The sequence below is a fragment of the Chiloscyllium plagiosum genome, unplaced genomic scaffold (genome assembly GCF_037043375.1).
Source record: "Chiloscyllium plagiosum isolate Xiang-an unplaced genomic scaffold, Cpla_swu_hap1 HiC_scaffold_12, whole genome shotgun sequence".
NCBI classification, from domain to species: domain Eukaryota; kingdom Metazoa; phylum Chordata; class Chondrichthyes; order Orectolobiformes; family Hemiscylliidae; genus Chiloscyllium; species Chiloscyllium plagiosum.
Genome location: NW_028270150.1, coordinates 72338436 through 72353234, shown reverse-complemented (window position 1 = coordinate 72353234; position 14799 = coordinate 72338436). Strand labels below are relative to the sequence as shown.

Genomic DNA, 14799 nt, shown 5'->3' with positions numbered 1-14799 from the left:
CATTTCCTATGGTGATGTCATTTCCTGTTTTTTTTCTCAGGGGGTGGTAGATGAGATCTAACTAGATGTGTTTGTTGATAGAGTTTCTGTTGGAATACCATGCTTCTTGGAATTCTCGTGCGTGTCTCTGTTTGGCTTGTCCTAAGATGGATGTGTTGTCCCAACTGAAGGACTCTATCAACAAACACATCGAGTTAGACCCCATCGATCACCCCCTGAGAAAAAAATAGGAAATGACATCACCACAGGAAATGACAACATCAACCCAAATAAATCCAAACATATAAATAGAAAGCAGGAATCATGTACAGTGCTTTGCCTGAAGCCCACTGAAGATGTTACCTAGTAGGGTGACGAAACGTCTGGAAATAAACCTTCCAGCTCAGTGAGCAAACCTATATCCACAAGAAGAAATTCTCAGTAGTAGAATAGCAATGGAGTATGTAAGAAAATTAAAATGTGTAAAAGTGTTCAAAACTGAATACTGCATATACACACACATTCTGAATGATACTTCAAAGTGATCATGAGGGAATGAAAATTCCATAAAAGAGTATGAAAGAAAAATTTCAGAAATTTAATGCAGCTGAGATAGTATTTTTAAACATGCACAGAATCATATAGAAGGGGATATTCACCCTATTGTGTATAATAACTCTTTAAGTGAGCTATCCAATTAGTCCCAGTCACCTGTTCTTCCTCCATAGCTCTCCAAATTTTATCTTTTTTGGCAAATATTTTTAATGTGATAACCAATTAGTTTGACCTCTGTTCCATATAAAGTCATTAAATTAGTTGTCAGGAACAAACTTAAAGATTACTTGTGTGACAACAGCCTGGCTAGGTACAGGCAACATTGCTGCTGCCTGACCAGTCTCCGTGATCTCTTCCAGGAAGTGACTACACAATTGAAATGGCAAACCCTACAATGTTGAATACTGTAGCTACGAAAAGGTATTGAAAAGTTCCATGCAATATGAAATCTCAGGAGCAAAATACTTCAGATGGTAGAAATCTGAAATAAAAACAAAAAGTACTGAAAAGTCAGACATCACCTGTTGAGATAGAAGCAGAATTAATGCTTCAGATAAGTGAGCTGTCTGAGGTAAGGTCATTGGTCTAAAATGATAGCTCATTTTCTTCTCCATGATTGCTACCTGACCTGCTGAGCATTTCCAGCACTTTCTGTGTTCTATATTGACTGATAAGTGGCAAGCAACATTCACAATGTGCAAGTGCCAGTCTCTCACGTGAGTGAATCCAAATATTTCTCCTTGACTAATGTTGCAGTTGCAGGACATTGGTTAGACCACTTTTCTGAATGGTCCCCATCAATATTTCGTGAGTCATCATTGAAGAGAAACTGATCAAGACCAGCCATATAAGTACAGTGACTATGAGTGTAGATCATGGAATCTGTGCATTCTGCAGTGACTAACTCACTTCCTAACTCCCTAATCTACATGGTCGGGAGTGTGATAGAATACTTTCCACTTGCCTAGTTGTAGCTTCAACAACATTCAGTAAATTTGAAACCACCCAGGACAAAGCAGCCCTATCAATTGGCATCCTATCTATCACTAGCAACATTTATTTCTTTCACCACTGACACATAGTGGCAGTAGCGAGCACCTATTTACAAGATGTAGTGAAATAACATCAATGCTCCTTTGACAGTACCTTCCAAGAAAGCACATACGGTGCTGGGACCACTACTTTTCATAGGATATAAATGATTTGGATAAGGCATAGTTAGTACATTTGCAAATGACATCAAAATTGGAGGTATAGTGGATAGCAAAGGAGGGTACCTCAGATTACAACGGGATCTTGATCAGATAGGCCAGTGGGCTGAGGAGAGAAAGGTGGAGTTTAATTTAGATAAACATGAGGTGCTGCATTTTGGGAAACCAAATCTTTGCAGGACTTATACACTTAATGGTAATGTCTTGGGCAGTGTTGTTGAACAAAGAGACCTTGGAGTGTGGATTAATAGCTCCTTGAAAGTAGAGTCGCAGGTAGATAGGATAGTGAAGAAGGTGTTTTGTATGCTTTCCTTTACTGGTCAGAGTATTGAGTACAGGAGTTGGGAGGTCAGGTTGCAGTTGTACAGGACATTGGTTAGGCCACTTTTGGAACATTGCATGCAATTCTGGCCTTCCGCCTATCGGAAGGATGTTGTGAAACTTGAAAGGTTTCAGAAAAGATTTACAAGGATATTGCCAGGGTTGGAGGGTTTGAGCTATAGGGAGAGATTGAATAGGATTGGACTGTTTTCCCTGGAGTGTCTGAGGCTGAGGGATGAGCTTTTAGAGGTTCATAAAGTCATGAGGGGCATGGATAGGATGAATTGACAAAGTCTTTTCCCTGGGTTGGGGAGTCCAGAACTAGTGGGTGTAGGTTTAGGGTGTGGGGGAAAGATATAAAAGAGACCTAAAAGGCAACTTTTTCACAGAGGGTGGTACATGTATGGAATGAGCGGCCAGAGGAAGTGGTGGCGCTAGTACAATTACAACATTTAAAAGGCATCTGAATGGATGTATGAAGAGGAAGGGTTTGGAGGGATATGGGCTGAATGCTGGCAGGTGGGACTAGATTGGTTGGGATATCTGGTCGGCATGAACGAGTTGGACCGAAGGGTCTGTTTCCATGCTGTACATCTCTATGACTGTATGACATACAAGCAAACACCACAGCTGCAAATTGCCCCTTAAGTCACACAGCATCATGACATGGAAGCATATTGCTGTTTCCTCATCAATGCTGAGTCAAAGTTCTGGACTTCCCTTCCTAACAGCATGATAGGTGTCCCTGCACCACTTGGTTTCTAGCAGTTGAGAAAGCAGCTCACCACAACCCCCTCCAGGGTAATTAGGGATGAGCAATAAACACTAACCAATGTGGTCCAGATCCTAGGAAAGAACTAAATGAATGAAATATCAGGATGTGGCAAAATATTGAGTCCAATAATATTGGGCTCAGATTTCTCAGATGAGATGCTGTTCCTATTCCATTGCTGCAAGGTTTCTTTTGAAGCCAAGTCCAGTTTGTATCATCATGTGGACATAGGATCAGGGCCTGGAACAGAAATCGAAAACTGCTCCTGATCTATTCCTCAGCCCTTGACCTGAGCACAGTGGCTCCACTCCTGTCCCAGACTGCGTGGGACCTGAAAATTCAGGGTCTTGGTTATTGCAGCCTGATGTACCACTTGGTCTGAGACCTTGGCTAAGAGGGATAACTTTGGTAAAACACTCAACACGGTTTATGTCGACAATTCACCATCAAAGGCATCTTCAGTGCGATCCACTGAAAGACACCAGAAGGAGTACTGCAGAATGTGATGGCATCTTCATTAGATTTCTGTCCATATCTCTTGTGCCAGCTTGTAATGATCAGAACTGACTCAATGATAAGGATTAATTTGCCAATGATGAGTATTTTATTTCTGCATTTAAGTAGGCTAGAATGTGTAGTTATGCTCCATAAAAGTTAATATCAGAATTCTACGTCTATAATATTCTTGCAATTAAGTATGAAAATTCTGTGATCACATTAGATTTTCATGTTTCTGCTCTATACAGTGTCAAAATTTCATGTGAAATAATTTTGCTGATATTAAAAGAGAGAAATATTTAATGTAGACAACTAGATTAAGTAAAATCATTTTGAATGATTAAAATTAATTAGTCCAACTACATTACATGCTTTGGTTTTTAATAGAAATGATTTCTTTATTTATGCTGTGCAAATTCTTCAGTTGCTGGTCAAGGCTTTCTGCCCCTTCCCTCAAATTCTGTGACATGTGATATCTTTGCTGGACAGGATTTCCAGTTGTGCTGAAATGTAAACCTGACTCAACTGAGTTTTTGGCCCCGAGGTATTTAATAGTTATTTAATATTCTGAGGTAGGTTCACCAGACCTGAAATGTTAACTTTGATTTCTCTTCACAGATGCTGCCAAACCTGCTGAGATTTTCCAGCAACTTCTGTTTTTGTTTAGGGTGTAGGTTTGCTCGCTGAGCTGTAGGTTTGATATCCAGACATTTCATTACCTGGCTAGGTAACATCATCAGTGGCGACCTCCAAGTGAATGAAGCTGTTGTCTCCTGCTTTCTATTTATATCTTTCTCCTGGATGGGGTTTTTGGGGTTTGTGGTGATGTCATTTCCTGTTTGTGTTCTGAGGGGTTGATAAATGGCAAGGAGATCCATGTGTTTGTTTATGGCATTGTGGTTGGAGTGCCAGGCCTCTAGGAATTCTCTGGCATGTCTGTTCTGTTTTTGTGTTGTATTTAATGGCAAACTGCTCAAGTTGTTGTCAAACAGTTGTGCTGCCATGGCAACAAAGGTTTGCTGCAGAAGCCTCAGTGAGCCTGCCACAGTAAAGAAGATGTGGCTAGCACAGTGTCCATTCCTTAAAGACTCTTTATTGTAGGAGCTCTCTTTCAGCCAGTGAGTCTGTGCAAGGGCATGCTCCTTGTTCATTCATTCCTGTGAATACTAGATGCCAGGGCTGAAAGGAGACTTCTTTATTTCAACAGTGTAAATGGCAGGAAAGGTAATCATTTGGCTTTAATATTTCCCCCAATGAACTACTCAGTGAAAAGCAGCAGGGAGACTACAGCACATAGGTCCTCAAGTTGCTTTTCACGAATCCAGATTTGACTAAGGGCAGGTGGAGGGAAGGCGAATAACAAATAACATCATCCAGCATTTTGCAGAAATGTCTTACTTTGTAATTAGCTTTATTTCAATATTTGAAATTCTGAAGTCCGACCACTGAGTTAGCAAACTACATTTTATGCTTAACACTATGTTTTTCAATGCTATATAATATTTTGTTTATTGTAAAGGTACAGTTGTAAAGCATCTTACTTGCCATCAATTCAAAATAATAAATTTTCAGGGATAATCGTTTTGTTGTCAACAAAGGCACAATAGATGGCCTGTTATTAAAGAAATTATGTGAGTAGTGCATCTAGTTAGAAGAAGTCTTTGCACCTCCTGAACTGTGCAGCAAACACTCTCCACAGATGCTGCCAGATCTGCTGAGTTTTCCAGCAATTCCTATTTTGGTTTACAAATGGCAATTGAGGTGAATTATAATAGAGACATTCTGTATAATTTATTTTTTAGCATAATGACTCACAGGAAGACTGGAAACTTAAAGCTGTTCTGGAAGGGAAAGACTTCTTTGGCCCATCGATGATGTACATCCGGGCTTGTGAAACATCGATGTATCCATTAATGTTCAAGCCAAATTTTGAGTGTGTGACTATGGTAAGATACCTTTCTGCTTTTCAGTATTATATTGATGAATTCCTGATAGATTGTGTAAAACAAAATTATTGTTGACAAGTCATTGCTCATTAGAAATCTGGTGCCTCATATTTTTCTTCAATGTTCTGTGTTTGAATTAATAATCTCACGTGGAATCACTGTGGGGGCTACTGTAGGTGATGAGAAGTAACCTATTCAGCAAAATATTTTAACTTTCATTGATAGTGTTCAAGGTTTATATAACTGAAATAATGGTTTTGATTGACAACTGGGGAAGAAGTAACATTGGACACAGTTAATAATATAGATGAAGTTTAACAGAAAAACTTGACATATCTTCTAGTTATTTTACACTCATACAGCTGGAATCATATATTGGCAAGCAGATAAATTGATTTGATTCAAGAAGGAAAGTAAGAAAACAAAACCTGACTATTACAATATTCAGGCCTCTTTTTGTGATTTTTGGCACTACAGCTTTTGACAAAACAAAAAATGAGAAGACTGTGACACCACTCCAATAATTCTCCTAATTATTATAATGGTGATCAGTTTCATGTTATGGGAAAATCAGGCCGAGGTGATGGCATGTTACATGCCAGGAAGAGTGAATGAGATTTTACAGGTTCCATGGTCTGCCGTAATTTAAATCAAATTGCTGGCCTGGCACCACAGACTCCATTCCCACTGAGCAGTTCCCAAGCTGAAGGGCATTACCATATGCATTTCCAACTCTGATTGGAACTTGAAGCAGGAGTCATGAGGCATTGGTCAAAACAAGTTGTAAACCATCCTGGCCTTGGTGGGATGAGAAATGAAAGACTTTATTTTACTGATTTAACTCAAACAGTCTTTGTAAGTCTCCTGCTCAAGATGGATGGGAAGAAGCAGCTGTATTGGGGGAATGAGAGCAATACTGGGTAGCAGGAAACCTATTCCTGGGACAGGCTCGGAGATATGTAAATGAAGAGAGTAGGTGCAGGAGGCTTCATGGATGAAGAAAAGGGGAAGGGGTAGGTAGGAGCCAGGGAGCAAGGAAATGGAAATTTCCTTGTGAGACTGAGGAGCACCAAAACAGTAAGACCTCTTCCTGGTTTGCTTGGTGCGGAAGTCTCATCACATAAAGCTCGAATTCAGAAAAAGAACATGCTGGCCTTGGTAACATCAACAAAATCAAATCTATCTTATTTGAGTAAAGATCCTGCAAATTCTGGCAAGTCTTTTACTTACTCAGCAAATTAAAACAGGAATTGCAGAGGGACCTTTAGTGGTTAGGTCCCATTCGTGATCTTAACTATGCGTTACTCTCCCCTCCCACCCCCACTAGCTTATGTTGAGAACACAAGTCACCCCTCATAATGAAGACAAAACAACTCCAGAGGAAAGAGGTAGTTTTGAAGGATAAGGACCAAGGCAGAAGTAGAGGACTATACTTAAATCCTACAGGGTTATTGACACACTTCTGTTGGCATCATGGCACCACCAGACGCTGGGCACTCCTGGGTCTAGAGATTGGAACCAGGTGGACCTTATTGACTATGAGGTTCTTGATTGGAGTTGTTAACCTGGACCAATTAGGAAAGCCTTGGCTGACCAATATAACCAGGAGAGTCCTTTGATGAGAAGGGCACTGCTTGTCACTGGCCACTCGGGTGTTTCCTTTCTTCCTGGTGGTGGAAACTGAATAAAGATTCGTGCACCTTGTGTTTTTCACTGTGTCTCACACCTGCACACACACAACATGGTTGCTGGGGAAAAAATAAGCACTACCGCAGTTAGGCGGTAGTGTGGGGGTTTAAGGAAAAAAAAGGAGAAAAAAAAGAAAAGAAAAGAAAAAAAGAAAAAGAAAAAAAAGCAGGGGATTCACACAGCATTGCCCTTTGATAGAGAAGAAAAAAAATAAACAGGCGGCTTGATCACACAGCACTGACCTTTGATGAGAAGGGCACTGCTTGTCACTGGCCACTCGGGTGTTTCCTTTCTTCCTGTTAGTGGAAACTGAATAAAGATTCGTGCACCTTGTGTCTCTCACCGTGTCTCACACCTGCACACATACAACATGGGTGCTGGGGAAAAAGTAAGCACTACCGCAGTTAGGCGGTAGTGTGGGGGTAATTTTTTAAAAAAAGGACAAAAGCGAAAAGAGAAGAAAAAAAATAAACAACAGTGCCAGACACCCTGAAAAAAAAGAAAAAAAAAATTAAAAAATATATAACCAGGAGAGTCCTTTGATGAGAAGGGCACTGCTTGTCACTGGCCACTTAGATATTTCTCATCTTCCTGGTGGTGGAATGTCTATAAGGATTTTTGCACTCATTTCTTCACTGTGTCCTACACCTGCACACATATGACATGGATGCTGGGGGTGGAATAAACACTCCTGCTGTTTGGCAGTATTGTAGGTGTTTATAGGGAAAAAAAAAATATATAATAGGAGAATCACTTTTTCATTGGCTGCACCAGATGTATTTTCTGGTGGTGGAAGGGAGGACAGGAGAACAGAATATGATTTAAATGAAGAAAAACTTCAGAAAGCTGCAACACCAAGGGACTTGGGGCACTTGCACAGTAAACATAGAAGGCCAGCAAGCAGATGCAGCAAGTAATCAAAAAGGCTAATAATGCTGGCCTTTATTTCAAAAGGGGTTGGGGTATATGAGTAGGGAAGTCTTACTGCAACTGAACAAGGTGCTGGTGAGACCACATCTGGAGTACTGTGAGCAGTTTTGGTCTCCTTATTTAAGGAAAGCTATTATTTCATTGGAGTCAGTTCAGAGAAAGTTCATGAGGATGATCCCCAGTCTGGAGGGATTGCTTTATGAGTAAAGGTTAATCAGGTTGGGACTCTACTCACTGAAATTTAGATGAACGAGAGGTGATCTCATTGAAAGATATTGGATTCTTAAAGGGCATGACAGTATAAATGCTGACAGGATGTTTCCCCCCCCATGACAGACTGTAGGACCAGAAGGCACAGACTCAGAATAAAGGAGCACCAATTTAAGACTGAGATGAGAAGGAACAAGAGCTGTGGGAGCAGAGTCCTTGTGTATGTTTAAGGCTAAGATAGGTAGATGCTCGATCAGTGGGGGATTCACAGGTTATGTGTAAAGGGCACGAAAGTGGATGTGAGGAATGTCAGATCAGCCATAACCCCTTGAAGGGTAGAACAGCCTGGATGGACTGAATAGCCTACTCCTGTTCCTATTTCTCTGGGTCTTATGGTTGTAAATCCATTTACAACCCCCTCCATCCCTCGCCCCGATTTATTCCAGTAGACATGCCGGTGAAGAATTTTCAGTTTAATAGATTCACGCTTAAGTGACCTAGTTCTAATTGTAGTTTTAACTGTAATGTTCATTATTTCACAGCATCATACTTAACTCTTAACTACCCTGCTGAAAATATCTTAGCAAGCTACTTGAGTCGTAAGGAAGGCAGGTCACCACTGCATTCTCAAGGGCAATTCAGGATGGGCCATAAATCTTGGATTAGCCAGTAAACTCCTCATCCTACCAATTAAATAATAAAAGATTATGTCCTTTGTTTCTGGATTCTGCACAAGAAAAAAAGCATCTGAATCATTGATACAATGGTGCTACAATACAGATTAAAATTTGTTGTTTCTGCTTCAATGGCAATGTCAGTACAATATGTATGAGTTCTTACACATCCTTAGATTCCAAAGTAATTCACAGTCAATTAGTTACTTTTAATTTGTAGTCACTGATGCTTGATAAGCAAACTTGGCAGAAAGTTTTGCATTGAAAAATGTGTTCCTGGAAAAGCGCAGCAGATCAGGCAGCATCCAAAGAGCAGCAGAATCGACATTTCCGGCATAAGCCCTTCTTCAGGAATCAGAGGTTTTGCATTGTCCACAGCAATGAGAATGGCATTCTGTTTCAGATAATGAACGCAGGATGTTTATTGAACAGAAAAACTATGTTCAAGATTGAACCTGAGATCATAATGATATGCATAGATCAGCTTGTTTCTGTCTAGACCCCTGGATCTGATAAGTTAAACATAGTGTTTGGGACTGTCTGATTATTGATCTACAGTATACGCTTGAGTCTAAAAAGTTACAATGTTAAAGCAAAGTATATTAACTCTGTCAAACACTATCCATTTTGTATTACCAAGCGGCATTCATTAAATATTCCCAAATTGCTCTAATACCTAAATTTTCACAGGAAAGGAGAGGATCTCTGGCTTAACAACAATACTGTTGGAGCCCTGCTTCCAGAACTCCAGCCTGAATCCAGCACCCAACACTTTCGTTGGCAGATAATCGGGTGGGCCCATGGTTCAAGGAAGTAGCTGCAACTTTTTCAGACTTAGGTGTGCATTGTATGGACATTATACTTTTCAAGAGGAGATCTAAACTTATTGAAGCTCTTTAGAAAGGCAGAGATCCCTTTGGAGGGTAACATACTGTTTTGCATAGGTCCAGGAATATCTCTGGAAGAGCTGAAGTGCCACTTGTGGGTGTTAGAAGTAGAGACAAATGTGTGGAACAAGTAAATGAATTAATTGGAACAATCAGATATTTGAATCTCTGGTTTTTAAATTAAAAAAGTCTGATTGACTCTTGCTATTTCATTTTGTTGACCTAAACTTAAAGATTATAATTGGATTTGTACTGTATGACTAATTTCATAAACTATCGCTACCACAATAGGATGTTTATCATTTCACAGTTTGATTGACAGCCCTAAGTGGTTGTAACATCTTGGAAATAGGGCTATGCATATAAATGCTTCTTTTTAATAAGGGGTTAAGTAAAGAACTTAAATGGTGTGAACTGTTTTGTCTCTAATCAATGAGATTGTTGAATAGTGGTCACCAATAGACACTTAACAGCTGAAATTTACCATTTTTTGATAAAGTCTTTTGTTAATGAGACTCATATCAGGCAATTCATCATGGCCAATGCCAACTTCTCTCATGCAATCAAAATGATTTCCAGATCCTAAATTATGCAACCAATCTCTGTGGTGGCTGGCTCATAGAATTGGAATTGTGTTGCAGGAGTTGCGCAAATGCTCACCACTGTCAGGACTTTGCAACATTCACACTCCCTGTGCCATATTTAGACCCTAGTCCCATAGCCACTTAATGCACTGCAAGTGAGGCACTGGCTTCACACTGTAATCCTGTATTCTTCTCATGAAAAACATTGTCCAAAAAGGCATGTCAGCTCCCCTGTTTGCTGAATGATGACGTGGGTCATTGTGATTGCCAGGATGTAGGAGACCACAATTTTTCCCTTTTGTATACTGTAAGTAAGTTGTTCTACTATACTGTATAGCTAAAACACCCAGGGAACACACAACTTGGAAAATTAATTGGTGCATAGTTTTATATATAGAAGACATATGTTGCTTTTTGAAGGAGTGAAATTATTACTTTGAGACAGAGTATCACTAGGGGTTCTGAGTTAAGGTAAAACTGCCTGATGATAGCTCTCCAGTCGAATTGCATTTTGTTACATATCTGAAAGTGAAGAGCAGGCATAGACCTCCAGAATCAGTGAACCGAAAACATCCCTTTCTCCCCCTCACCATGGAAAGATGAATAAACCAAAAAAGCTTAAAAGAAAGAATTCTAACAAGAATAGGCGTGGGTGCATTGGATCAAAGTGAAAAATAATGATCACTTACCAGAAAACAGCTTATCATTATTGCTAAAACGAAACAGACAATTTAACTCACTCTTGATATCTGGACCTTAGATATTTGGAATTTCTTTCCATCTATATTTTTTCCACCCATAATATCTATGCTAAACTGTTTGCCTTTTGTGTGTCTTAATCTTGAATGAGTGTCTGTGTATTTTGGTTGTAAAGGTTTACAGTTATGTTAAATTCGAGAGTAAAGGATCAGAAATCATTTGTTTTCTGTCATTTCTTAAAGGTATGTGTGTTACAATGAATTGACTGATAACGCAAGGTTTGAGAAGATTTGTAGCTCAGGTTGAGGTTCTAGATGTAGGTTTGCTTGCTGAGCTGGAAGGTTCATTTCCAGATGTTTCGTTACCTAGTAGGGTACATCCATAGATTAATAAAACCTGGTGTGAATTGCTTTTGCCCTGTCAGGCAAGTTAGTTATTTTGTTGATCTCATTGGGATTTAATGCATTTTGTGATGGCACGTGGAGCAGTGAGGCACTCTTCCCAGTTAACTCATGACAACAATCAAGTGAAATGCCCAGCAGTGACGATAAGAAATTCAATTTTTTTTGTGCTCTGTAAGGTTATATACCACCATTTTCTCTCTACTGCCACACACTTACAGGGTCACCACGACTGACTTTGACACTGCAGACATCGTTTAGCCAGGCTTATGGACTGCAACAGCAGCTTTCACTATTGCATGCAGGATGTCTATTCAATACCTCTCACCCATCTCACCCTCCTGAATACTACGAACCCTTACTGCCCTCTGTACCTCCTAATCATTGGCTGGGGGCATCTCAACATCTTTCCTGCCCTTGCATCAACACTAATGCCTCTCCCATCCACCTCTATCCGACTCAATCGCTCGCTTTCTGTCTTGGCAAGAATATCTCTCATTACCAGGAAGAAGCCTCTCAACCGAAAGAGGATGCAGTGGCAAGACTTTTACCTTCACCCTCCAGCAGCTCAGAGACTTTCACCTCAGTGTGTTCTCTGTCTGGATTAGATGTGGGAGCACAGTCTGGTGAGCACATCATGATATGTCTCTGCAGCCAGTTGATGAAGATACACCCTGCCAGCTGACATTCTGAGAGCTGCTGAAGACTAGGCACCTGCTCAGCCCCAGGCTGAGGATGATCCCATGGTCTCGGTTGTGAATGATTTCATGAAACTACACAGAGACTCAGGAACAGCAGGCAGCTTTGTCAGAGACAGTGGTGAAACTGGATCAGAGGATAGAGGAGACCACTGATGTTACCAGTTCTGAGCTGGATGCAGCAAGCGTAGCTGGCTGCTTTCATGGGCACATTAGCTTCTACTGTGATTACTCAGGTCCAGCATTTCTTTCTCTGCCAGATATGTATACAGATCCACACTCCATCAATATAACCATGAGCGCTCAGTGTCAATGGCAAGGTCAGAGGGGGAAAAGAGACCTTGATCTCACTTCAGCTGGCCCTTCCACCAATCCCCCCACCAGAGGGAGGGGGAGCCATCAACAGCATCCCTTGAAGCTTCAGCTCTGGACACTGTAAAGGTCCCTGACTCTGCCACTTCCATCCTACTTACAATCCAAAAGCCTGCAGAAGTCCGACTTGAGGAAGATGAGTCTGTGTGGGTTTCCCCACTCCTAGACAAGCCAGGTCTTTCAGGCCAACTACAGAGAAGTCTACCTCTAACGTAACTGCAGACATCAGGACTGCATGTAGATGTAATTGGAGGGAAAGGAAGGATTAAATCTACTAATGGCATTTGGAGAGCCAGGTTGACATTTCACTGCAAATAATCTTGCAATTCTGTAAATATATATTCACTTACATGATTTAAATATCTGATCTAGTCTCTTTGTGCCTTTCAACCCTGTCACACCCTTTCTGTAATGTAAGCATTTTCTTGGTTTCAATGAGGTCACCTCTCATTATTCAAAGCTCGAGAGAGAGTACACATCCATTTACTGAAACACTTTCACATGATTGTCCTGCCATCCAGGAACAAGCCTAGTGAACTGTCATTGTATTCCCCTCCATGGAAAAACATACTTTCTCAGACAAGGAGACCAAAACTGCGCACAATACTCCTGGTGCAGTCTAAATAAGCTCTTGCACAATTTAAGTAAGGCTTCACTACTCCTGTATTAAAGGCTAACATTCCATTAGCCTTCCTAATAACTTGCTGCACCTGCATGTTGGCCTTCATTGACTTTTCGACAGGGATACCTTGATTCCATTGCACATCTACACTTCCTAGACTCTTACCTTTTAGAAATACTCTGTACATCTGTTTTTCCTCCAGAAAATGAACAACCTCCCATTTTTCAATGTTATATTCCATCAGCCATATTCTTGCTCATTCACTAAATCTGTCCAAATCCTCCTGACGGCACTTTGTATCTTCCTCACAACACGTTTCCACTGAGATTTGAATCATCGACAAATTTGGCAATATTACATTTGGTCCTCAAATCCAAATTCACTGATATATATTGTGAATAGCTGGGGTACAGGGCTAATCCTAGCAGTATCCCACACATCCTGTCAATGCCTACTCTCTTGGTCAATCTTTCATCCATACCAATAGAATACCTCTTATCCTCTGTGCTTTTATTTTATTAACCAATGTTATGTGGGACATTATCAAAAACCTTCTGAAAATCAAAGTATACTACTGCACTGCACAACACCTGGATACCATTTGCTGACCGAAGTCTTAAAAATGGGCTAACCTTTGTGCAGTTAGCTTTTGTTAGCAGGGCAATTGAGTTTAAGAGCCATGAAGTTATACTGCAGCTCTATAGTGCCCTGATTAGACCACACTTGGAATATTGTGGTCAGTTCTGGTCACTTCATTATAGGAAGGATGCAGAGGAGATTTACCAGGATGCTGCCTGGCCTGGAGGGCATGTTTTATGAAGGGAACTAAGGCTTATCTCATTGGAGCGAAGAAGGGTGAGAGGCGAGGTGTACAAGATGATGAAAGGCATAAAAAGTGAATAATCAGAAACTTTTTCCCAGGGCAGAAATGGCTATCACGAGGGGCCATAATTTTAAGGTGATTGGAGGAAGGTTTCGGGGAGATGTCAAAGGTCGTTTTTTTACACAGAGAGTGGTGGGTGCATGGAATGCACTGCCAGCGATGGTAGTAGAGTCAGATACATTAGGAACATTTAAGTGACTCTTGGATCAGCACAATGATGATAGTTAAATGAAGGGTATGTGCATTAGTTTGATCTTATTATAACATAAAAGGTTGGCACAACATCGAGGACCATAAGGCCTGTATTATGCTGTACTGTTCTATGTTCTATTAATCCTTCTTTCTGGGCTGAGTCTGTGCCATTTTGAATATCAATGGTGAGGATAAACCATTCACGAGTCTTACATATCAAGGTGTAAATTATTGCAAGATAATAATAGTTATGATTAACATGCATACATGAATAAGTTAACATAATTGCAACTATTAGGAGCCAGAGATGACACACTGCTTCCATTGTGACCTTGTGCAAAGCAGTTCAATTCTCCACATAAAGACTGTGTTACATCATCATATTGGGTGGAGCTAATGCCCCTTCAACATTTATTCTTTTAGAAGAATTCCTTCAGACAACAATGTCAAATTTCAAACAAATTAAAAGTGTTTTGAAGGCTTGAATCCAGGAAATGATTTTTCATCACAGTTTGATGAACACACTGAATAAATCTCCTTACAGGCAAGAGACAGCAAAACCCTCAGAGTCACTTAAGAAACAGTTGGACATGGTTATGAGGCAGGTGTTGGTTGGTTCTGGCTGAATTAGGAAATATGGGCCAAAATTGTCCTATTGGAAAAGTCAGAGCTAATC

The 14799-nt window shown here is 40.4% G+C and overlaps 1 protein-coding gene across 1 annotated transcript in view; it reads left to right on the top strand.

Annotated features, from left to right (window-relative positions):
• Window positions 1-14799, top strand: part of LOC122555067 (cilia and flagella-associated protein 47-like) — a 497478-nt gene that overhangs the window by 285013 nt on the left and 197666 nt on the right. The window contains 1 exon segment of the mRNA XM_043700727.2: window positions 5139-5282. Coding sequence (XP_043556662.2) covers window positions 5139-5282 — 144 coding nt within the window.